At 45.3% G+C, this 23,774-nt stretch overlaps 1 protein-coding gene across 5 annotated transcripts in view; it reads left to right on the top strand.

Moving 5' to 3' along the window:
* The window catches only part of LOC111960288 (neurexin-2-like), a 504,177-nt gene that overhangs the window by 345,524 nt on the left and 134,879 nt on the right, over window positions 1-23,774 (top strand). For all 5 annotated transcript variants that reach the window (XM_023982225.2, XM_070437965.1, XM_070437964.1 and 2 more), the window contains one exon: window positions 8,968-9,149. In XM_023982225.2, coding sequence (XP_023837993.2) covers window positions 8,968-9,149 — 182 coding nt within the window. The remainder of the gene's footprint in view (window positions 1-8,967; window positions 9,150-23,774) is intronic.

Genomic DNA, 23,774 nt, shown 5'->3' with positions numbered 1-23,774 from the left:
GTTACGAATTTGCAATACATTTATGTTGCGAATTCCAATGAGTTATTTCCATCCATAGCTAGGTGGCTCGGTGACTAATTGTTAATTAGGCTAGGGGTTAGGATTAGGGGTAGGATTAGCTAACAGTTACAAAGTAGATACAAGTAGTAAGTAAAAAGTTGCTAATTAGCAAAAGTGCTAAAGTTGTCTGTGATTCGAACACGCAACCTTTCGGTTCCTAGATGTTTAAGGCTCATTTCATTTATGGAATCAATAAGCTATACGCTTTTATAAGCTACTGGGAGAGCCAAGAGTCTCTTTTAATTTTAATATGATTTGCAAAATAGACACTAGGAGCTAGCTTCGTCCATACGGCTGAGTACTTGTTATTTAGGCCACAGTACAAGACGAGTCCATTTTCCTACATTTCTCCATCCCAATACCCTTTCAATGTGAGTTCTTTCCCATAATAGAGTGATGGATGTGTTGTTGTGCATTGTGAACTTTACGCCCCTCAAATTTTCATAAGGCTGGTTCCAACGAGGTGAGACGCTTTTTTCATAAGGTCACCAATGGAGAGATGGAGCGACAGGTGCAAGTCATTAGCCCTCGTTTGTTTTCTTACACCGGAGGGTAATTAGTATGATGTTAATGCTAATTTGCCCCGCGGTGCGCTAACAAGAAGAGCACAAATCGCCGAGGCAACCACCACAGGGGTGTATCTTCTCAGATATAGGGAAGAACAAAGTCTCCTGACCTTTCCAGAGTCTTGCATAATAATGATGGCACCGTGCTAGAGACGTTGGTTTCTCGCGTTGAAACTCTTCCCTGTGTCTCGTTGACTCTGGTTCGTCCAATGAGCCACATGTAGAAGGAACCATTTTCCTCCCTCTGCCCCCAAGATGCTGTCTGTTCGCGCCATTGACATAATCAGAGGTGAAACCTGGCTAATATCACATTTCTCGTTATTTCCCCCCCAAAAATCTATCATTCGCTGTGAATGTGTGGTGTGCTGCAGCCTGTGAATGTGAGGAATAATTAAGACTGGGAGAGTCCAAGGGCTGAACCTCTGTTTGCCCCGGGATCTTTGATTGGCAGGTTATTAGGAGCCCGGCAAGAATGTTCCTGCAGCTGCGTAGTGGGAGGGTGGGGGGGGTGTGGGTGGAGTGGGTTGTGTGTGTGTGTGTGTGGTTTGATTCAGGAGGGCGCGTGTGACTGTTGGTGATTACATCTTTGTAATCGGCCCATTATCACTCTCGATGTGGCATTCCAGAGACGCCCCCGGAGCTATCGCACGTGTCATCAGGCAGAAGTGCATTTTTGGCATAATCGATAAGCAGTCCTGGTAATGTATCCGGGCTACCTATCGACGTCCTACCTATCAACCCTCAGAGAGAAGTTCCCCTTATCTGCATGTAAAACTGTTCGTCTCTGACCTCCCTCCTTTCCATCGCTCCTTCGCTTATCCTCCCGTACATCCCTTTATCCCATTCCCTCCATTTTGTGACACAGTGAAAGAGCAGGGTCTCGAGCAGTTTGCCAAAAAACCAAGCTAGTGAATTATTTTAGCCCAAAACTTGTTTGTAGAATCAATGGAGTTTCCACTCCTGTGCCTCCATACCATTGCGATACAGGTGTTATTTTCTCTAAATTCCATTTGTCGTCATGGTCAGTGTTAAGTCAAACTGCTCTTTAGAGCAGAATCTAAAAGGCAGTGTGGCCACCATAGGGGTGGACCAGAAAGTTAATTCTGCAATGCAATCAAATTGGGCTTGAGAACTGCACACACACATTGAAACACACACACACACACACACTCACTCAAATACACACACTATTCCACACACACTCTGTCCCACCCCATCAGAGTAAAAGGCCAGGCTTCCTCAGACTATTTTCACGCTAGATAATATGGGCCAATCTCTTACCCGCAGCAGTTACATTTTTTTTTATGGGCCTACAGAGAAATAGCTATCTGACACAATCAACCCTGTATCAGTGGCAGTCGCTGGAGTAGATTGTCAAACTGCCCAAAGGTGTGTGTGCGTGTATGTGAGTGAGTGTGTGTGAGCACGTACTGTACCAGTCAAAAGTTTGGACACACCTACTCATTCAAGGGTTTTTCTTTATTCTTACTATTTTCTACATTGTAAAATAATAGTGAAGACATCAAAACTATGAAATAACACATATGGAATCATGTAGTAACCAAAAAAGTGTTAAACAAATCCAAATATATTTTATACTCTTCAAAGTAGCCACCCTTTGATAACAGCTTTGCACACTCTTGGCATTTTCTCAACCAGCTTCTAGAGGTAGTCACCTGGAATGCATTTCAATTAACAGGTGTGCCTTCTTAAAAGTTCATTTGTGGAATTTCTTTCCTTCTTAATGCGTTTGAGCTAATCAGTTGTGTTGTGACAAGGTAGGGGGGTATACAGAAGATAGCCCTATTTCAGTCGCAAAAATCATCAAGCGGTATGATGAAACTGGCTCTCATGAGGACCGCCATATGAAAGGAAGACCCAGAGTTACCTCTGCCGCAGAGGATAAGTTCATTAGAGTTACCAGCCTCAGAAATTGCAACACAAAMAAATGCTTCACAGAGTTCTAGTAATAGACATCTCAACATCAACTGTTCAGAGGASACTGCATGAATCAGGCCTTCATGGTTGCATTGCTGCAAAGAAACCACTACTAAAGGACACCAATAAGAAGAAGAGACTTGCTTGGGCCAAGAAACACGAGCAGTGGACATTAGACCGGTGGAAAATCCAAATTTGCGATTTTTGGTTCCAACCGCCGTGTCTTTGTGAGACGCAGAGTAGGGACTGGACGATCTCCGCATTTGTGGATCCACCGTGAAGCATGGAGGAGGAGGTGTGATGGTGCTTTGCTGGTGACACTGTTGGTGATTTATTTAGAATTCAAGACACACTTAACCAGCATGGCTACCACAGTATTCTGCACCGATATGCCARCCCATCTGGTTTGCGCTTAGCGGGACTATCATTTGTTTTTCAACAGAACAATGGCCCAACACACCTCTAGGCCATGTAAAGGCTATTTGACCAAGAAGGAGTGTGATGGAGTGCTGCATCAGATGACCTGGCCTCCACAATCACCTGACCTCAACCCATTTGAGATGGTTTGGGATGAGTTGGACCCTCATAGCCTGGTTCCTCTCTAGGTTTCTTCCTAGGTGGTTTTGGCCTTTCTAGGGTGTTTTTCCTAGCCACCGTGCTTCTACGCCTGCATTGCTTGCTGTTTGGGGTTTTAGGCTGGGTTTCGGTACAGCACTTTGAGATATCAGCTGATGTAAGAAGGGCTYTATAAATACATTTGATTTGATTTGACCACAGAATGAAGGAAAAGCAGCCAATAAGTGCTCAGCATATGTGGGAACTCCTTCAAGACTGATGAAACAGTATTCCAGGTGAAGCTGGTTGAGAGAATGCCAAGAGTGTGCAAAGCTGTCATCAAGGCAAAGGGTGCTACTTTGAAGAATCTCAAATATAAAATAGATTTGGATTTGTTTAACACTTTTTTTGGTTACTACATGATTCCATATGTGTTATTTCATAGTTTTYATGTCTTCACTACTGTTCTATAATGTAGAAAATAGTCCAAATAAATTAAACCCTTGAATGACTAGGTGTGTCCAAACATTTGACTGGTACTGTATGTGTGCGCGCGTGTTTCTGTTGCATCTGTTCGTGTTGAGATCAACAGAGTTCGCGTTGGGCAATGTCCTTTCTGCAATATCCAGTCAACCATTGTGAAGCTTCTCTTCGGAACCAATCTTTTGCAATGTTTCTGTCCGCTCTCAAAAGGTATCTGCATAGCAGTGTAACTCCTTTGTCACATGGACTAACTACACCAACAACCCACGTGGTTCATTTATGACCAGAAACAACGACAGAGAGGGTTTAAGGGCTGAGTCTGAAGAGACACTTTCTTGTTTCTCTGTCTAGCCCCTATTAAATATAGAAACAGTGTTGTTCATGTTCCAGCTACAGGATTAACGTGTCCTTCGTCACTGTGAATCATCAGAAAGGCTGAATCACACAATTACATAGAACATTGAAATGAATGAAGTCTTTTGACATAAGCCACAGTGTTATACATCGTGTTAATGGCTGAACGCAGTAGACGTTGGTCTGTCGGGGATGAAAGACATCTAGTGTGGTCTTGCCGTCTTGCTGTGTGTCTGTGATGACCTGTTTATTTTATACCTGTTGTGGGGAAAAAGTGTCCCAGAATGCTTTGCTTTAGCCCACATCAATGGCTATTCACAGAGAGTGTCCAATATAACAAACCCCACCACGCACACACACGACACACTCCAACTGCCCTGTATAGGGAAAATTAAAATCAATCTGCTTTTCCATTACACTTTTGATTCGGGGGCGCTTTCTGATTATTTTTCCACCGGCCACGACCAAAAACAAAATGTTCTTTTTCTTCCAATCAAATTACCAATTTGGCCCCGAAAATGGAAATAATAATCAACGGGCATCCTGAGATGTTTGATCTATCCTCATGCCTCTCTGTTCCAGGTAGAGAGCATTGATTGGCAGACATCGATCACAACTCGAGCTAATTGGACAAACTCATTCAATATTTAGCTCTTTTTTCAGTCTGCAAAATAAACATAAGTGCCACGGTGCGTTTCCATCATTATTGTTATTCCAGTGAAACAGAGAGAACAGATTGCTTGATTAGAGGCAGGCCGGTCAAGGTCAGTGGAAAATCCATAGTCTACCCCGAGTTTTGTTTGCCGAAGGAAGTCTCCCAAGGCCTTATTCATTTAGTTTTAACTCCAGTCTTAAGTATCAAATGGGTAGTGCGGATACTTAGGGAGTTATGCTGATAGCTCAGACTCTCTCTCGGACTGCCTCCATCTCTTTTTATCTCTCTCGGTAGCTAGGCTTCCGTCTAATTGGCGGCAGATTTTCATGCAAATATTCAAAAATCTGCATAAAGAAAATATGCGCATTTTCCCACCAGTGGTGTGTTTCCACCAAACGGACTTGTTGTGGATTTAAAAAGAATCTGTGAGTGATGACGTAGTGCACACAAAATTTACTTTTTCACATAAGTTTTCGTATACCGAATAAAAATATYAAGTTCAATGTGTTTCCATCGCATTTTCATCTCTACCGATAGTTAAATAGCAAATGTGTCTACTCTGGTTTTGACACCTGCGCTCCAGCCAACAGCTCACAGATACACTGTGGGTAGACTAATCTACACGATTATTATGGATAATATTTGTATTTGTCAAACGACAGTCAAGCAACAATCATCATGTCACCAGAATGAGACCCTCGATATTTATTGGAAAGGAGCATCGAGATCAACTTGCACTTTCACCKCRCTGTGAAGTTCATCATAACTTATTTCATCTGCAGCCTAATAAACTGKATGGTTTCCCGAGTCCTAGTGGAAGGACCACACACCATATCACCGAGTGACTCCAACGTTATTATGATGGTCGTTAAATCAATATTTGTGCTTAAAGGCGTTTCAGCTGTTTCCATCCCAGCTGTCGGGATTTGTATACGGTATGACTGTACTCGCATAAAAACCGTGGATGGAAATATGGTTAGTTTCTCTCTCTCTTCTTTCCTATCTCTTTCGTATTATTGTTCTCTCTCTCTCTCTCTCCCGCTTCCCCTCTCCCACTCTTTTTCTATCATTTCCTCTCGCTTTCCCTCTTCTACCCCTTCCATCTCCCTCCACGTCTCACGTCTACACCTCTTTCTTACCCCATCCCTTGTGTGTAGAAAAGGGCGAGGTGGTTGGTGGTTAGCATGGCTCTGCATGCATTGTCTCTGCACCAGTGGTCTAGCAGACCTGGAGCAGGTGTTGGGTGTCTCTGAAACACTAAGACGTGGGCTCAGTCAGGGAGAACCTGCCAGACTACCTCATTAGATGCCTCGTCACCTCTTTGTCTCTTCGCTTAGTGGGCTGCTGCAGGGTCGCCTTAACAGCAGGTGGCCACCACTTCTGTAGACAGCCGGCCTGCCACCACACAGGACAAGGACTAAAAAATCATACACTTAGAGGGGGAAGTGGAAATAAAGTTTCTTTGAAGATTATTTGGCAAAAGGTACTTTGCAGCTGTTGAGTTTGTGCTATTACGGTGGTAAGAGGTGTTGAATTTAAGAGATGTTAATCTCTTCGCTCTGGGCATGACATCTGGAATTAAATTGCTAATAGAGTATGTAGTGTTGATTTACTGCGATATGAGTAAACTGAGATGCAGATATTCTAAATATGAACTCAGAAAAAAAAGAAATGTCCTCTCGCTGTCAACTGCGTTTTTTTCAGCAAACTTGACATTTGTATGAACGTAAATAGATTCAACAACTGAGACATAAACTGAACAAGTTCCACAGACATGTGACTAACAGAAATTGAATAATGTGTCCCTGAACAAAGGGGAGGTCAAAATCAAAAGCGACAGTCAGTATCTGGTGTGGCCACCAGCTGCATTAAGTACAGCAGTGCATCTCCCCCTCATGGACTGCACCAGATTTGCCAGTTCTTGCTGTGAGATGTTACCCCACTCTTCCACCAAGGCACCTGCAAGTTCCCAGACATTTCTGGGGGGAATGGCCCTAGCCCTCACCCTCCGATCCAACAGGTCCCAGACGTGCTCAACGGGATTGAGATTCGGGCTCTTCACTGGCCATGGCAGAACACTGAAATTCCTGTCTTGCAGGAAATCACTCACAGAACGAACAGTATGGCTGGTGGCATTGTCATGCTGGAGGGTCATGTCAGGGTGAGCCTGCAGGAAGGGTACCACATAAGGGAGGAGGATGTCTTCCCTGTAATGCACAGCGTTGAGATGACAACAAGCTCAGTCCGATGATGCTGTGACACACTGCCCCAGACCATGACGGACCCTCCACCCTCAAATCGATCCCGCTCCAGAGTACAGGCCTCGGTGTAGCGCTCATTCCTTCGACGATAAACGCGAATCCGACCATCACCCCTGGWGAGACAAAACTGCGACTCATCAGTGAAGAGCACTTTTTGTCAGTCCTGTCTGGTCCAGTGACGGTGGGTTTGTGCCCATAGGCGACGTTGTTGCCTGTGATGTCTGGCGAGGACCTGCCTTACAACAGGCCTACAAGCCCTCATTCCAGCCTCTCTCAGCCTATTGCAGACAGTCTGAGCACTGATGGAGGGATTGTGCGTTCCTGGTGTAACTTGGGCAGTTGTTGTTGCCATCCTGTACCTGTCCCGCAGGTGTGATGATGGGATGTACCGATCCTGTGCAGGTCCTGTCTCCCTGTAGGGCTGTTTTAGGTGTCTCACAGTGCGGACATTGCAATTTATTGCCCTGGCCACATCTGCAGTCCTCATGCCTCCTTGCAGCATGCCCAAGGCACATTCAGGCAGATGAGCAGGGACCCTGGGCATGTTTCTTTGGGTGTTTTTCAGAGTCAGTAGAAAGGCCTCTTTAGTGTCCTAAGTTTTCATAACTGTGACCTTAATTGCCTACCGTCTGTAAGCTGTTAGTGTCTAACGACCGTTCCACAGGTGCATGTTCATTAATTGTTTATGGTTCATTGAACAAGCATGGGAAACAGTGTTTAAACCTTTTACAATGAAGATCTGTGAAGTTATTTTCATTTTTACAAATTATCTTTGAAAGACAAGGTCCTGAAAAAGGGATGTTTCTTTTTTTGCTGAGTTTGTATGAGGTGGTCGTCACCATCGTCCTTTCTATTCATTTATTGACAATGCTCTGCATTCTACCCTGACAAATCAAGAAAGAGAGGTATTGATTGTTAAACTTTGCTGTGGGAATGACGTCTGGAATTGTCTATGGATTGCGTAGTGTTGATTTAGTGTTAGTGTTAATGACTCTTTGTCATCGTCATCCTCATCCTCATCCCCATCATCATAATTTACATTTATCCCACAATGCCCTGCATTCTTCCCTGACAGATAGAGGAGGGGAGAAATCGAAACCCTTTGTTGTGCATCTTCTTCCTCTAAGCCGGTTTTTCATGCTGTGGGCTAGTTATAGTATTTCAGTCACGCATCTTGTTTATTTAGAAAAGAAAATTAGATTGGAAGGCTGGGACCCAGAGAGCTGAGGCATCACGTGCTTCATGCTGAGGCGAATAGAGAGGGGGGGGGGGACTCGCACCTGAGTGTGCGAGCTGCTGATACTGTTACAGCCTCTGTTCCTCAATCTCTCTACAACATGGCTGCCTTCATACCGACAGCCATTTTAGAGCAGTTTCCTTCCATGTATCTCCTCTCATCTTGAACTGCCCTAATGCCTTTGAGCAGGAACACTACAACAGAGCAAAGTGGTGTAGCGGTGGAACAGACGAACACTCTGCCTCGAACTGTTCTCTCACTGCCTTCATCAAATCAAGTGTATTTATACAGCCCTTCGTACATGAGCTGATATCTCAAAGTGCTGTACAGAAACCCAGCCTAAAACCCCAAACAGCAAGCAATGCTGTTTGTAGAAGCAATCGCTAGGGMTAGAAGCACTTCATCACTTCCAACCATCGCATCGCACACCTCGTTGTCACCCCCTTTCCTAATTTCTTTCCCTCCCTCCTTCCTCTTCCTCGTCCCTCCCTCCTCTTCCTCCTCCCTCTCTCCACCTGCTCTTCTGTCTCCCCTGCCACGCAGCGATAATTAGTCAGCGCCAGAAGAATACAACCAGGAGAAAGGGGAATTGGACTTGCCACGTTACTCTGTAGAAACGGAATGATTTTGATGTGAGATAATAGGCTCTGTCCCAGAAAGCACTGCTTTGTGTGCGCCATGTTAGGGAAGACATACCTGCTATGGCTCAACAGCAGACAACGACAAGCACCTACCTTAAACCAAAGCTTTGTTTTCGATAGTTTGTTCTTTGGATTTGATCTTCCGCTGCACCACATGATATAGGTGTATGGAATAGTATCCATCATATATGACACATTGGTCCTCTTCTGTCCACAGCTGGGACAACATACATCTTCGGGAGAGGAGGAGCCCTCATCACATACACCTGGCCCCCCAACGACCGGCCGAGCACACGGGCAGACCGGCTGGCGGTGGGATTCAGCACACAGCTCAAGGAGGCCGTGCTGGTCAGGGTGGAGAGCGCAGAGGGACTGGGAGACTACCTGGAGCTGCACATAGTAAGTGACTACCTGCGGAACTGCGAGGGGTGATGTAAGGGGGCATGGGTGGGGAGTTGGAGGCGGAAAATCATTGGCGGAGGAGTACATTGGTTTGCCTATTGGTGGGGTGAGTGGGTTGGAGGGACATACAGTTTAAGGGGACGGTAGATTGGAGGGACACTTGGTTGGAGGGACAGCATGTGTCAAGAGATGGCTGTGGTTGAAGAGGTACAAGGGGACTGGGGACAGTGAGGATATGGTTGAGACACATTGAGGAGTGGTAGTTTGAGCTCATATGGTCCAAAGTTGGAGATGTACAGGTGAAAGTAACTACTCAAAGAACCATCATTGAGCAGCTCTTTACATCTCGTTCACTCTTACCAAACTAGTAATTACTCCATCCCTGCCACTATGACTCTCATATGGTCTAGGTAAAAGGCATTTTAAAAGAGAACCCTGCCTAAGGATAACTTTATAAGGCAATTAAAGGACATCAGGCATTTTAAAAAGGCATTAATGCTGCCTGTAAATGGCTCGTTGACCCATGTGATCCCTGCCTAACGACGAGATTCAAAGCCCATATTATTATTTTAATGGATGCCTTTCTGTTAATTATCTGCTCCCTGCCGAACCCACTGACTCTGTTCCTCTCAGCATGTCACCGGTGTCAAACACACACGCAAACACACGCACACGCGCACGCACACACGCACACACGCACACTTCGCCTGCAGCTATAAAGAGAGGCTTGTGCCAGCTGCTCTGCTAGCCAGTGCCTGTGCTTTTACGGTTTCTGTCTCCATGCTGCCTCTCTCACTCAGGGCTCACACTGACTAACTACAGCCTTCAAGGCAGAGTGGTAACAGTGTTGTTTTGCCCTCTCCTCTCCTCTTTTCATCTCCACCGTCATTCTCCCTATTTCAGCTTTCCTTAAAACCTATACAAAAACAGCCTAGGCCTACCTTGGGCTTTCTGAAAGAAGGCTGTAAGATAATGAATTGACATGGAAAGTATGACGGGGACAGCTCTGCTCTAGTATGAAGATGAAATTGACAATAGAAATAGAAACTAATACACTCAACATGTCCATAAACCATTTATCAGCGACGCTGATTATCGAGGGGGAGAGTGTTGGAAAGATGTCTCCAATACTGAGAGGACCTATTATAATTATAATTTGAACAACAACAAAAAACAGCTGGGCTATAAAGGAAGAAATAAATTCTGTCACATTATACCATGCCAGGTTGGAGTGGAATGGCACATTGTCCATTTGACACAAACATTAGAGCGTTATAGGCCTCAGAGCCTGCACAACCTTGTTGACTGCTGCTGAATAATTAATGAAGAGTCAGACACATCCAACCTTTTTTAAAAGAAGTCCAATTTGTTTTACTAGCAAGCACTGAAAATGTGCATTGTTGAAAAGATAGTCCACACATCAAGCCTTTTTTTTTTTTTTTTTACTGTAGGGCCGTAGCCTATAGCACGCCCTACACCCTTGCGCATCATCAGTTGGGAGGAGGAGGAGATGCAGAAAGTTGAATAGAGAGACAAAGTTAGCAAAACAATTGCTAATTATCATTAGTAAACACTCCTGCTATTAGGTCAAGTTTATCTACATGAAAATACAAAATAAATACAAATCCTAAAATGAATATAGTCCTATTTAAACGGTTTTAAGTGTTATTTTATTTAGGATCATTGTCCTGTTGGAAGGTGAACCTTCTCCCCTGTCTGAGGTCCTGAGTGCTCCGGAGGAGGTTTTCATCAAGGATATCTCTGTACTTTGCTCCGTTCATCTTTGCCTCAATCCTGACTAGTCTTCCAGTCCTTGCCGCTGAAAAACATCCACGCAGCATGATGTTGTCACCACCATGCTTCACCGCAGGGATGGTGCCAGGTTTCCTCCAGACGTGACGCTTGGTATTGATCTTGGTTTCATCAGACCAGAGAATCTTGTTTCTCATGGTCTGATTGCCTTTAGGTGCCTTTTGGCAAACTCCAAGCGGGCTGTCATGTGCCTTTTACTGAGGAGTGGCTTCCGTCTGGCCACTCTACCATAAAGGCCTGATTGGTGGAGTGCTGCAGAGATGGTTGTCCTTCTGGAAGGTTCTCCCATCTCAACAGAGGGACTCTAGAGCTCTGTCAGAGTGAGCATCGGGATCTTTGTTACCTCCCTGACGAAGGCCCTTCTCCCCCGATTGCTCAGTTTGGCCTTTCCACAGATCTGTGCCTCGACACAATCCGCGGAGCTCTACGGACAATTCCTTTGACCTCATGGCATGGTTTTTGCTTTGACATGCACTGTCAACTGTAGGACCTTAAATAGACAGGTGTGTGCCTTTCCAAATCATGTCCAATCAATTGAATTTACCACAGGTGGACTCCAATCAAGTTGTAGAAAACATCTCAAGGATGATCAATGGAAACAGGATGCACTTGAGATCAATTTCGAGCCTCATAGCAAAGGGTCTGAATACTTATGTAATTAAGTTTAAAAAATATATATATACGTTTGCAAAAATGTCTAAACTGGTTGTCGCTTTATCATTATGGGGTATTGTGTGTAGATTGCTGAGGATTTTTGATTGAATCCATTTTAGAATAAGGCTGAAAGTCAAGGGGTCTGAATACTTTCAGAACGCACTGTATAATCAATTGCCTAAATGTGGGCACATTTTGCTGGGGGGCAATGAGGAGATTCGGGATCATTCCCCCACTGCCCATTTCCCCATGTATTTCCATGACAATTCKATTGTATTGGTGGAGTCCGATTGACCTCTTTACCACATCTATGATTTGAATTAACTTTCTACATTACCATGGCAATCCAGCATCAGTCGATAAAACATTCCAAATTACCATGGAAATGATTGCATCACAATACCAGGCAGCCATTGCGAGTGTACTGTACAGTACCCATGAGTTTACTAGTCAAATTGTCGGGGTTAGAACTGCCAAGCCTGTTCTATTCATTCTATTTCTATGTGGGACACACACACACACCCACACACACACACCCACACACACACACACAAAAAATGGGAAGAGAACTGGCTCAGTGGTTGTATTTCATACCACAGGCCAAGGTCAAAACCAATGTCCTCACTGGTATGTAATTAATAATCATACTAATGCCAGCATATCTCAGCGGTTATTGACAGAAATCATATTGATAGTATTGCAATGGTAACCCATCTCAATCATCATTCAGTCAATGCGTACAATATTCACCACACAGCTCATAGATTTTCCAATTGATCAGTCCACAAGCAAGATTTCACAACTGAATCATCACTTCACATACATTTGTATAGTAGCCTCCCTGTGTTATCACACTTTAACGGTTGGTTTGGATTTCCCATTGTTAAAGTCCATCCTGCCCATGATATACTAGACAACATACACATGGCCACTACTACTACTACTACTACTACTACTACTACTACTACTACTACTAATACTAATACTTTTACAGATCCACTGTCTCATCTGCCCAGCCATGCAATGTATAAACTTGATCTCCACTGTAAAAAGCATCTAGACAATATCTCRGACATTTGCAACATTGTTTCAATGTTGAAATTCGGGAGTTGGGACATGACAGACAGGCAYCTTTTCTCAGCCAGTTGAAATCGTAAATCCGCAATTTTATGTGTTTATACAAAGACATGTCAACAGTAAAACAGATAAAACTAAACAAAATGCAGTGTGTTGGCTGTCTTTCCAGCTTCTGCCTGAAGTGATTGTGTTAGCTGTGTACTTGGCTAGCTAGCAAGGGGGAAGAGCCACCATAGCAACCTGCAAAGTTCTGGAACTATTCGAGGGGTTAAATGCGGAAGACACATTTCAGTTGAATGCATTCAGTTGTAGAACTGACTAGGTGTCCCCCTTTCCCTAACCAGCACTTGGGTAGTTTTGCTTTACATGGCATTCAATACGAAGAGAAGGCTTAAAATTGCACTTGACAACCAGTGTTAGTGAATGTAGCATCARGTTTCGATGAAAAATGTATGGTTTGGGAAAGAATCTGGATTTTTAATGCTGGTAACCCGTTGTATAAAAGCAATAGTAAACTCAAGACCATTTGTTATGGACTCGAGCTTCTCTTCGTGGCTATGGTCACTGACCACGCCACTGCCATGATAAAAATGTCATAACACACGGCCTCTCATGTAGTATTGCTTAAATATCACCCAGCCTTCCATACCACACTATATCACATCMGCTTCCATGACAGTTCATTGCCTTGTATCATCACAGTGTCCTCCTGCCAGTATATTAGGATGCGTCCCGAATGGCACCCTATTCCCTATATAGTGCACTACTTTTGAATAGAGCCCTATGGGTTATATAGGTAATAGGGTTCCATTTGAGACGCTGGCAGTATACCACTGTGTCAGTGTTAGTGAATCATTGGTGTGTAGGTTTCATTATAGGGCTGATGAGCGCTGGTACGACCCTGCCCTCCTCTTTCTGGACGTCTGAGCAGCTCCCTGCTTTATTGAATTGAATACCTCCTTCCCTCCCTCCGTCTCATTTCTCATTCATTCTCTCATTATTGTTGATTCCATRTCTTTCTCGCTCGTGCTCTCGTCCTCATTCAGTCTCACGCATTCTTGTCCTCCTTCTCTCCGCCCTCCCTCTGTCCCCCATCACGTCAGACCATCAGCCTCTCTCCCAGCTCTGCTCTTGCACCAGTCCCACTGCAATTACATTTGATTTGCTCTGCGCTCCTCCTGAGTCATTCACCCAAATGACTCCCCTCCCTCCCCCCATGCAACAGTGTCTGGGCCTCTTTAATTACTATTAGCTCCCTGGTAGAGGACAAGCAGAGTCAAATTAAGACCAGGACTTAGGGGGCTTTACCTATGTGATATGCATTGGCTCTATCTCTCGCTCACAGCACCCCACCCCGCACACACACACACACACACACACACTAATCCAGAGAGGGAGAGACACACACATACATGCACATGCACACACACACCCAAAGCACAGGCACGCACTGTCTGTCAATGTTGCACAAACACATGCAGACACCGCCTCTCTCTTTCGCGTTCTCCCTCTTTCACACACACYCACACACACATGCGTGAACACACATACTGTATACACACAAACARAAACCAGGGCTGGACATAGAAGGCTGCCACCAGGGCTGGACATTCAAGGCTGCCCGCTGGCCCACAGATATTTTGGAAATCTCCGGGCCAGTCAATCATCTACATCTTGGGTCAGTGAACAGAAATTATGCTATTTTGAATGTAGGCTATATAATTCCTGGGGGAAAAAAACATTATGTTGATTATTTATCAGGTGCGCACAGCACACAAAGCCTAGTTTGAGCGGAATAATCTGTCGGACAGSAAGAGCGCGCAGCTCTCAACTGGTTGTCATGTGGAGCAGCTCACAGAAGGAATAACGACAGCGGTAGGGTAGGTAGGAAAGATGTMTACACTTCTGATACCTACCAGCAAATGCTAAGTTAACAATGGGTTTGCAAACCAGGTATTTCAAAGGTTTAGTCCGAAGTCTTGGTTGAATCTTTGCGATGGGCAATTCAATCATGATGCGCTTTTTGAAAGAACATTTCTAAAGGCCTCCCCCCCCAAACAACTTCTCAATTAAATGTTGACTACTAAGTAGGCCTACCTGGCACAATGATATCATGATGATTTGTATTAACCACGGGGCATTTGTTTTGTGAACTCTGATGTCACATGTAGCCTACACTGGACATTGTACAGTACAAAAACACAGCTAGCAAAACAATTGAATTAAAGGGCAACCACACCCTCCAATTTTTAGATATTTTTTACTCTTTTTTTCCAGACCTCAAATGTGGTCTCCTAATGTGGTTTAAGCATTGTTGTGGACTTAGAGCATCTCCCTCAAAACAAAACTAATGGAAAAAATGAAATTAAGAAAAGATAAAACTAACTTTATAGTTCCCTACAACTGTAGACTGCTGACAGTTCAAAATTAAAGATACAATWTAAATTATGTGCGCATCATCCGCTTCCCTGGACCAGTATTGTTTTCATTCGGGACAGTAGCTTTAAGTTGCCACTGGCCCTGTGTGCCACTGGCAAATTTATCTGAATGTCAAGCCCTGCACACACTGTCTGTCACTGTCACAGGGGCCAAATCTTCAGTGTCTGTGTCTCACATCTCACTGACATTTCCCATGAGCCTCGAGGGGATGATAGAAAGAGACTGGGTGAACGTATGGTACTGTAGCTGATAAGAATGCCCAACTTCCTCCCCGTCCTGTTGCCTCAGGGCCTGGGACCTGTCTCTGAAAGGCCCAATGCATTACTCATCCACAAATAGTAACCTCTGGGGAAACTCGATAGAGCTTTGTAGGGGAAATGTCTGTAGAATACAGAGTACAGACTATGCTCTGTGCTCTCTCTTTTAAGGCAGCATGGAGATAAGATTTTTTTCTCCTCCCACTGCCTGTGTCCCAAAAAGCACCCTATTMTCTACATAGTGCACTACTTTTGACCAGAGTCCCATATGGCTCTGGTCAAAAATAGTGCACTATATAGGGAACAGGGTGCCATTGGGGATGCATCACCGTGTGTTTTCATATGGCTCATTATTCATCAACTCAACAGCATCCAGTTTGGGGTGATGAGTCACTGATGATGCTGATAGCACACTTGTCAGTCATGTTTTAGGAGCAATTTCCTTGTTAACTTGCATTACCATCATGGTAAATAGCCAATTTAGCTGAATAATAGGTGATTTGTAGACCATTCGCCATAGTTCCAAGTTAGTTCCAAGTTTGGATACATTCTGACATACCAGAATGTATCCAAACTTCTAACGGAGAAAAGGAGGGAGTGAAAGTCTGCGTGTATCTATGGTCCTAACAAATGACAGGGAGTTGTCACGGCAACGGCCCCATCGGAAATGGCCCTCATCTGCAGTTACCGAGCCGACCAGGAGTCTGTTATTCAACAAGGTTTCCTGGGTCATCGCTTTAAATAAGCCAAGCGCTCATTTCATGTTAGAGGTCTATTCCTCAGAAGACCCAGCCAATGTCTAGTGTGACGGCCGACAGGTCCTCATAAATGATGGAGAAGTGTGTTTCAGGGTCATGGTGAAATAGATAGCAATCGTCCCTCGCGAGATGGTATCTTTCTCTCTCTCTCGCTCGCTCTCTTTTGAAGCATTCCTTTGGCCGTAATGTTCCTTTTACGGCTCCCTCTTACAGGGAAGGGATTTGTAAGTGGAACATTTTTCTTTGGACGTCTTGGTGATAGCTGGGAAGAGGTGACTAGCTAACGGGAGCGTTCGGAAGTGTTCCTCGGAGCCCCAGAGTTACTTCTCCCGTTCGGAACGCTGAAGATGTTGGTGCCAGATAAAGGTAGATTGGCGGTGCAGATAAAACTGTCAAGGAGAAGCAGCTCCTTTTATCCTCTCTCCATCCCTGTCAGCCCCCTTCGCTGTGAAGATCGGCGCGCACACACACCTACACTCTTACACGCATAGTCACATACACCCACACACACTAATTCTCTATGGCACACACACATTCTCTCTCCTTATATTTCTTCCTCTCACCTTATTTATATTTTGCTACCCCACACCTGTTTCCCTCTTAAACGAGTGTCACTTTTAAAAATCGCTCCCCTTCATCATGCCTAGAGAGTAATCGCAAGCCAAACATGCGTGTGTGTGTGCGTGCGCGTGTGTGCTTGATAAATGCTCTGCCGGCAGAGTGGGGCCAGGGGTCACCGGCGGTAACGAGATAGGGCCCTGGTGGGTTTGGCAGGGGCCTCTCCTTGGCATGTGAGGGGCCGGACAGCTATCGATTAATCCTGCCTTTGTGGCCTACTAATAAAGCCTCGCCTGACAGCCTCCACCTGGCTCTCCGTGCTCTCCTTGGTCTTCCTGCCTCTGCAGGGGGTTGGGGACTTTCTCCCCTCCACGAGGAGCTGCTTGGAGGTCAATGCCCCACACATGTCTGGGGTGCTTTGGGGAATACCAGAGATGCATAAATAAGGCGGCCCCCAGACACTTACCACAAATGCCCCGTTTGCTAAGTTCTCCATGTCGTACATGTTCTCTGTATTGTGCATTGCTCTCCATTTCTCTTTTTTTGTATTGTCATTAGCACAGTACACATGATCTCAATTTTAGCTCCAAGATGGAGGTAATTTGATCAACCCGAAAAATGTGATTGTGCTAATTTATTGGTGCATTGATCCACGTCAAACGCCGTAGTTTCAAAACTCAGTGCATAGTGCTAAAACAATGACGTCATATCTGGATTCCAACATCTTAATGCACCTTCGCCATTACCATCGATTAGTTTCAGGCACACCAGAGGATGTGGTCAAAGCCCTGGGGGCCATTTTGGCTCCACAGCTGCAGGATAAACTATCGTCTTTGCCGTTTCTGTGTGGAATCAGAGACTGAACCAAAATGACCGGATGAAGTCGAAGCAAAGAATGGACAGATAGATCTTTTAACCATTTCGAGTTTGGACATATTCAGACAAATACAGGCAACCACCCAGGTAGGCTAGGCACATAGTCACACAGTTAGCTAACACGGTGATAAGTAGAGAGCACAGAACCGATCCCTTGTTGTGTTTGTAGTGGCAGTGGTGGGTTAGCGGTGGCGATAAGGCTGCGAATGCCCAGTGACTTCTGGGTGAAAGTAAATGGATTGCCTCCCCAGGATCGATAAGCTATTAAAGGAGCAGGGAGACAGGATTGTCCTGCTGTATCCTGATTGGTCTAATCACCTGGGGGGGGGGGGGGGGGGTACAGCACAGCGCCCATACACCTCCTACAGATACCCCTCTATCTACCACAAATGGGTTCGAGTAGTATTTGTTTTATTACAAGTACGCAGAGAGGTTTGATTGAGCCTGCCGAGACGGCCGCCTAGATGGCTCAAGATGGGCGCGGTTTGCACTTTTGGGACGGCTCCATCGATTCCTTTGCATCTCTTTCTACTAATCCACATCGCACTTCTGATCACACTTCTGATCACACTTGGGACCAATACAGCTTCATTACAATGGCATACAGCCAGTATAAATTCCAGTCCGGGTGGTGGGATTAATATTTAGTTTAGTCATTGTGTAAGGCTGCATCTGAAACGTGTTATATTGTATTTAGCCGCAGCAGCAGCAGCTCCTGCTCACAACGTGATGTGCTTTTCATCTGGCAGATAAATTGAATTGGGAGTTAATCCAATACAACTGTGACTCTCTCAACGCAGGATTCGTGTTTCTTGTTTTTCTTCTCGTTGACACGCAACCTTAACGTTTCTGTGGATCGGCGTGGAAGTGGTTTTTGCCAGAAAGTCTATTGGCGAGCCCCTAAGTCCCTGTTCAGAGAAATGGATAGAGGGGGAAAAGTGAAAGGGAGAGGGAGAGAATGGGTAGATTATGAATGACCAGCCTCTCTCCTCCTCTGTCCTGTCCTTTTCTGTGATGCCCTGAAGAGAGAGCTGCTGTACATTTCCGCTTTGGGTCGCTCCTCAAATGTCACCACTGCAGCTCCAGCCATGTAATCCCCTGTAGCAGTACTTTAGCTGGGCCTGTATGTCCCTCCCTGCTTCTCTCTGTCCATCCACTTTGGCTGCAACGTACGTTCTATGACTAAAACAAAACGCAAAATGTTTCTGTATTGACTTTGAGCCAAACTGTTCCTCAACTCTCCTCTAAACCTTCTCCCTACGGATGAGTAACCCTCAGTGACGTTCTGTTTTCTGACTGAGGTTGTGGACTCCCGATGGGCAGCAGTGGATTTGTTTTCTGTCTCTGGAGCCAGTCAACCACACAGAGAGTGTATCTCAGAAAAATTGAAAGGGAGGAACTGGGAGAGACAGAGAGGGGGAGCAGGAGAGAGAGAGAGAGAGAGAGAGAGAGAGAGAGAGAGAGAGAGAGAGAGAGAGGAGAGAGAAATGGAGAGAGATGTGGTAGGGATAGATAGGGGAAAGAGAGACGAGACTTTAGGGCAAAGATAGAGAGGATGCAATGTAGCGAGAGTTGGAGGGGAAAGAGGGCAAATGGAGAGAGAGATGTTGATCTCTGTTCAGCCATGCAGAGTTCACACGCACTCGTGTGTGGGTCCAAACACTCAACGTAACCAAAGCCCCGAAACCAGTCTGCCGAGAGCACCCTCGATTTAAACTACTGCCGCCCTCGCCGCCGCCCTCCTCTCCGTTGTTGACAAACCCGAACAAAGCCCTACGTAATTCAACATCAGTGGGGCATTGTTTAATTGTTTTTTTGTTATTAAGAAGAGATGCGTCTCTCTGTCAATAGACGTGTTCACTGAATAGCACATTATACTCTTGAAAGGGAAGTGGAGATAAAGGTGGGAAATGTTTTGTTTTATTCAAATTCCTCACGAGGCATAAGCTTGAGCAGGATGGGAATGGCTGCCATGTTATATATTTAGATCTTCTTCCAGCCTTGGCGAAGTGATAACTAGACAGCCAACTGCCGCTCCCTCTGCCAATTCTCTACTCAGCAAGAGAACAGAACTGGAGCCTTTCCATTGGCCGGTTAGGCCTCTGCCCCTCCCTCTACCAGTGAAGTTGAGCTTTAGTCGGACCCTGGTCAGAGTGGGTTGGAGATTATTAGTGTTTGCAGTGAGGTGTGTGTGTGTGTGTGTGTGTGTGTGTGTATTATTTTGCGTGTGTGTGTGTGTGTGAGTGTGTGTGTGAGTGAGTGAGTGAGTGAGTGAGTGAGTGAGTGAGTGAGTGAGTGAGTGAGTGAGTGAGTGAGTGAGTGAGTGAGTGAGTGAGTGAGTGAGTGAGTGAGTGAGTGAGTGAGTGAGTGAGTGAGTGAGTGAGTGAGTGAGTGAGTGAGTGAGTGAGTGAGTGAGTGAGTGAGTGAGTGAGTGAGTGAGTGAGTGAGTGAGTGAGTGAGTGAGTGAGTGACCGTTGTAGACGGCATGCCCAGAACTCGTGCATGGCTTTCCTCCCGGGCATTCCCTTTCATTTGAGCCCTCGTTTAACAGGCAATTCATTTGTGTTGTTTGGATAAAGAGGAGACCAAGGTATAGAGGAGTAGGAGGAAGATGGAGGTTGATACACTGCATGACCATGGTATGTGGACACCTGCTATAACAACCTCCACTCTTCTGGGGGGGGGGACGTCCATTCAGCCACAAGAGCAATAGTGAGGTTGGGCTCTGATGTTGGGCGATTAGGCCTGGCTTGCAGTCGGCGTTCCAATTCATCCCAATGGTGTTCGATGGAGTTGAGGTCAGGGCTCTGTGCAGGCCAGTCAAGTTATTCCACACCGATCTCAACAAACAATTTCTGTGTGGACCTCGCTTTATGGATGGGGGCATTGTCATGCTGAACCAGGAAATGGCCTTCCCCAAACTGTTGCCACAGAGTTGGAAGCACAGAATCGTCTAGAATGTCATTGTATTCTGTCGTGTTAAGATTTCCCTTCACTGGAACTAAGGGGCCTAGCCCGAACCATGAAAAATAGACCCAGACCATTATTCCTCCTCCAAACTTTACAGTTGGCACTATGCATTCGGGCAGGTAGCGTTCTCCTGGCATCCACCAAACCCAGATTTGTTCGTCGGACTGCCAGATGGTGAAGCGTGATTCATCACTCCACTGCTCCAGAGTCCAATGGCGGCGAGCTTTACACCACTCTAGCCGGTGCTTGGCATTGCGCATGGTGATCTTAGGCTTGCACGGCCATGGAAACCCATTTCTTGAAGCTCCCAACAAACAATTATTGTGCTGACGTTGCTTCCAGAGGCAGTTTGGAACTCGGTAGTGAGTGTTACAACAAGAGGACAGATGATTTTTGCGCACTACGCGATTCAGCACTCGGCYATCCCGTTCTGTGAGTTTCCACTTCCCAGTAACAGCTCTTACAGTTGACCGGGGCAGCTCTAACAGGAACTAACTTGTTAGAAGATGGCATCCTATGACGGTGCCACGTTGAAAGTCACTGAGCTCTTCAGTAAGGTCCTTCTACTGCCAATGTTTGTCTATGGCGATTGCATGGCTATGTGCTCAATTTTATACAGCTGTCAAAAACGGGTGTGGCTGAAATAGACCAATCCACAGCGGTGTCTACATACTTTTGTACATATAGTGTATCTTCCCTGCCTCTGCATGCTGTATCAGAGATGTGTTTATGAAAATTCTCTCTCTCTCTATATTCATCTCCCTCCCTCTCCCCCTTCTTTCTTTCTCTGTCTCTATGTCTTCTCTCTCTCCCTCTCTCGCGTATCTAAGAGAGCTTTCACCCTAATCCTGGAGGTTTGACTGATATGAGTGATTGAGGTTATAGCTCAGTGAACAGAGAGAGAGGGGGGCGTTTTCCCCTCCTCTCTTCCCCCCGCKATGGGATTCCTTTGTTGGCAATATCAGAGGTAGGAAGCTCAGGCCCTGTAAGATTGGCCCTAAAGGAGTGTGTGTGTGTGCGCGTGCGTGCGTGCGTGTGTCAACCCCTAAAGGAGCCTTCTACCACCACGTTGTGCTCTGAATCTTTCATGTGCTATCACCGGCCCCTCTGATAAGGTGCAAATATTATTCTGTAACAGCGGTTATTGCTATGCCAAACCCGCTGTTAGGACCACTTTAGATTGGATTTGGAGGCTGAGCTGGGCTGTAGTGCAGCGGCGGGGAGAAAGGGAGAGGGCCGCGAAGGGATGCTGAGAGTGGGTTATGTTTTGCTGTAGGTATATGCAGCAGGCAGACAGATATGCAATCCAATTGCTTGGCTCCCATACAGAATGTGCTCAGTGATGTGCAACGGCAGCACATGCTCATATGTACACACTCTCTGGGATCTCCTCCTCACTTCCTCTCTCTCCATCTGTATCTGTTTATCTCCTCTCTCTCTCGCGTTCTCTCTCAATCTCTCTCCAACACACACCTTTGATGGACTCGGTTACCTTCATAAAGGTACAAGAGGAGGAAGAGAGAGGAAGGAAGATAAATGTAAAGAGGAGGAGGAGAGAGCTGGAGTAATGATGAGCATGGAGAGAAAGATGTCAAGAGGTGAGGAGAAAAGGAGTGAGAGAGGTAGATGAAGAGAGGGGAGGCGAGGAGAGATGGGCTGGGTGGATATGTTTATGCGGCAGAGGCAGAGGTCCTGTGGGAGCTCCGCCCTGGAAGAGCGCCACACACACACACACACACACACACACACACACACACACACACACACACACACACACACACACACACACACACACACACCACACACAACAACACACCACAACACACACACACAACCTGACTGCGGCAAAAAGAACACAGAGCAGCAGCAAGCACTATGCCTCTCTGAATCACCCCTCACCCCATACCACCCACTTGTCTTGACTTGGTTCCGTCCAATCCTTTTCCATCCAATCCTCACAGCCTCAGTCAGTTGGAGTTTAACTATGGCTTATTTCCACCGTTCACCTCTGAGGCGGCGAGACAGAAAAAAAATCCATCAACACAAGTCATCTCGTGTTTCATACTTCCCCCAAACTCAAGCATTCAATTTGATGAGAGAGTTGGAGAAAATACATCAAACCGCTCTCATTAACCCACGTTTCCATCCACAGTTTTTATGCGAGCACAGTCATACCGTATAAAAAAAAGAATCACGACAGCTGTGATGGAAACGGAAGTTTCGGTACAATTTTATAAATGCCAACAGATCACTTGTTCTTTCGACATGTTGGGATCTTTTTTTGGTCGGTAAAATTTATTCAAATTCAATTTTAAATCACATTTTATTATACAAACAACAGGTGCTTACTTACAGGCAGAATACAATAAAAAATTAATAATAATAATAATAGAAAAATAATAACACTAGAATAAATACACAATGATTAACGATAATTTGGCTATATACACGGGGAACCAGTACCCGAGTCGATAGGGGTACGAGGTACAGTTGAAGTCGGAAGTTTACATACACTTAGGTTGTCATTAAAACTTGTTTTTTCAACAACTTTTAACAAACTACAGTTTTGGCAAGTCGGTTAGGACATCTACTTTGTGGATGACACAAGTATTTTTCCCAACAATTCTTTACAGACAGATTATTTCACTTATAATTCACTGTATCACAATTCCCGTGGGTCAGAAGTTTACATACACTAAGTTGACTGTGCCTTTAAACAGCTTGGAAAATTCCAGAAAAATGATGTCATGGCTTTAGAAGCTTCTGATAGGCTAATTGACATAATTTGAGTCAGTTGGAGGTGTACCTGTGAATGTACACTGCTCAAAAAAATAAAGGAACACTTAAACAACACAATGTAACTCCAAGTCAATCACACTTCTGTGAAATCAAACTGTCCACTTAGGAAGCAACACTGATTGACAATAAAGTTCACATGCTGTTGTGCAAATGGAATAGACAAAACGGTGGAAATATTATAGGCAATTAGCAAGACACCCCCAATAAGGGATGGTTCTGCAGGTGGTGACCACAGACCACTTCTCAGTTCCTATGCTTCCTGGCTGATGTTTTGGTCACTTTTGAATACTGGCGGTGCTTTCACTCTAGTGGTAGCATGAGACGGAGTCTAAAACCCACACAAGTGGCTCAGGTAGTGCAGCTCATCCAGGATGGCACATCAATGCGAGCTGTGGCAAGAAGGTTTGCTGTGTCTGTCAGCG

Source organism: Salvelinus sp. IW2-2015, linkage group LG37 (assembly GCF_002910315.2).
Source record: "Salvelinus sp. IW2-2015 linkage group LG37, ASM291031v2, whole genome shotgun sequence".
NCBI lineage: Eukaryota > Metazoa > Chordata > Actinopteri > Salmoniformes > Salmonidae > Salvelinus > Salvelinus sp. IW2-2015.
The sequence above is the reverse complement of the archived record's forward strand: the minus strand, read 5'-3'. Positions and strand labels throughout refer to the sequence as shown.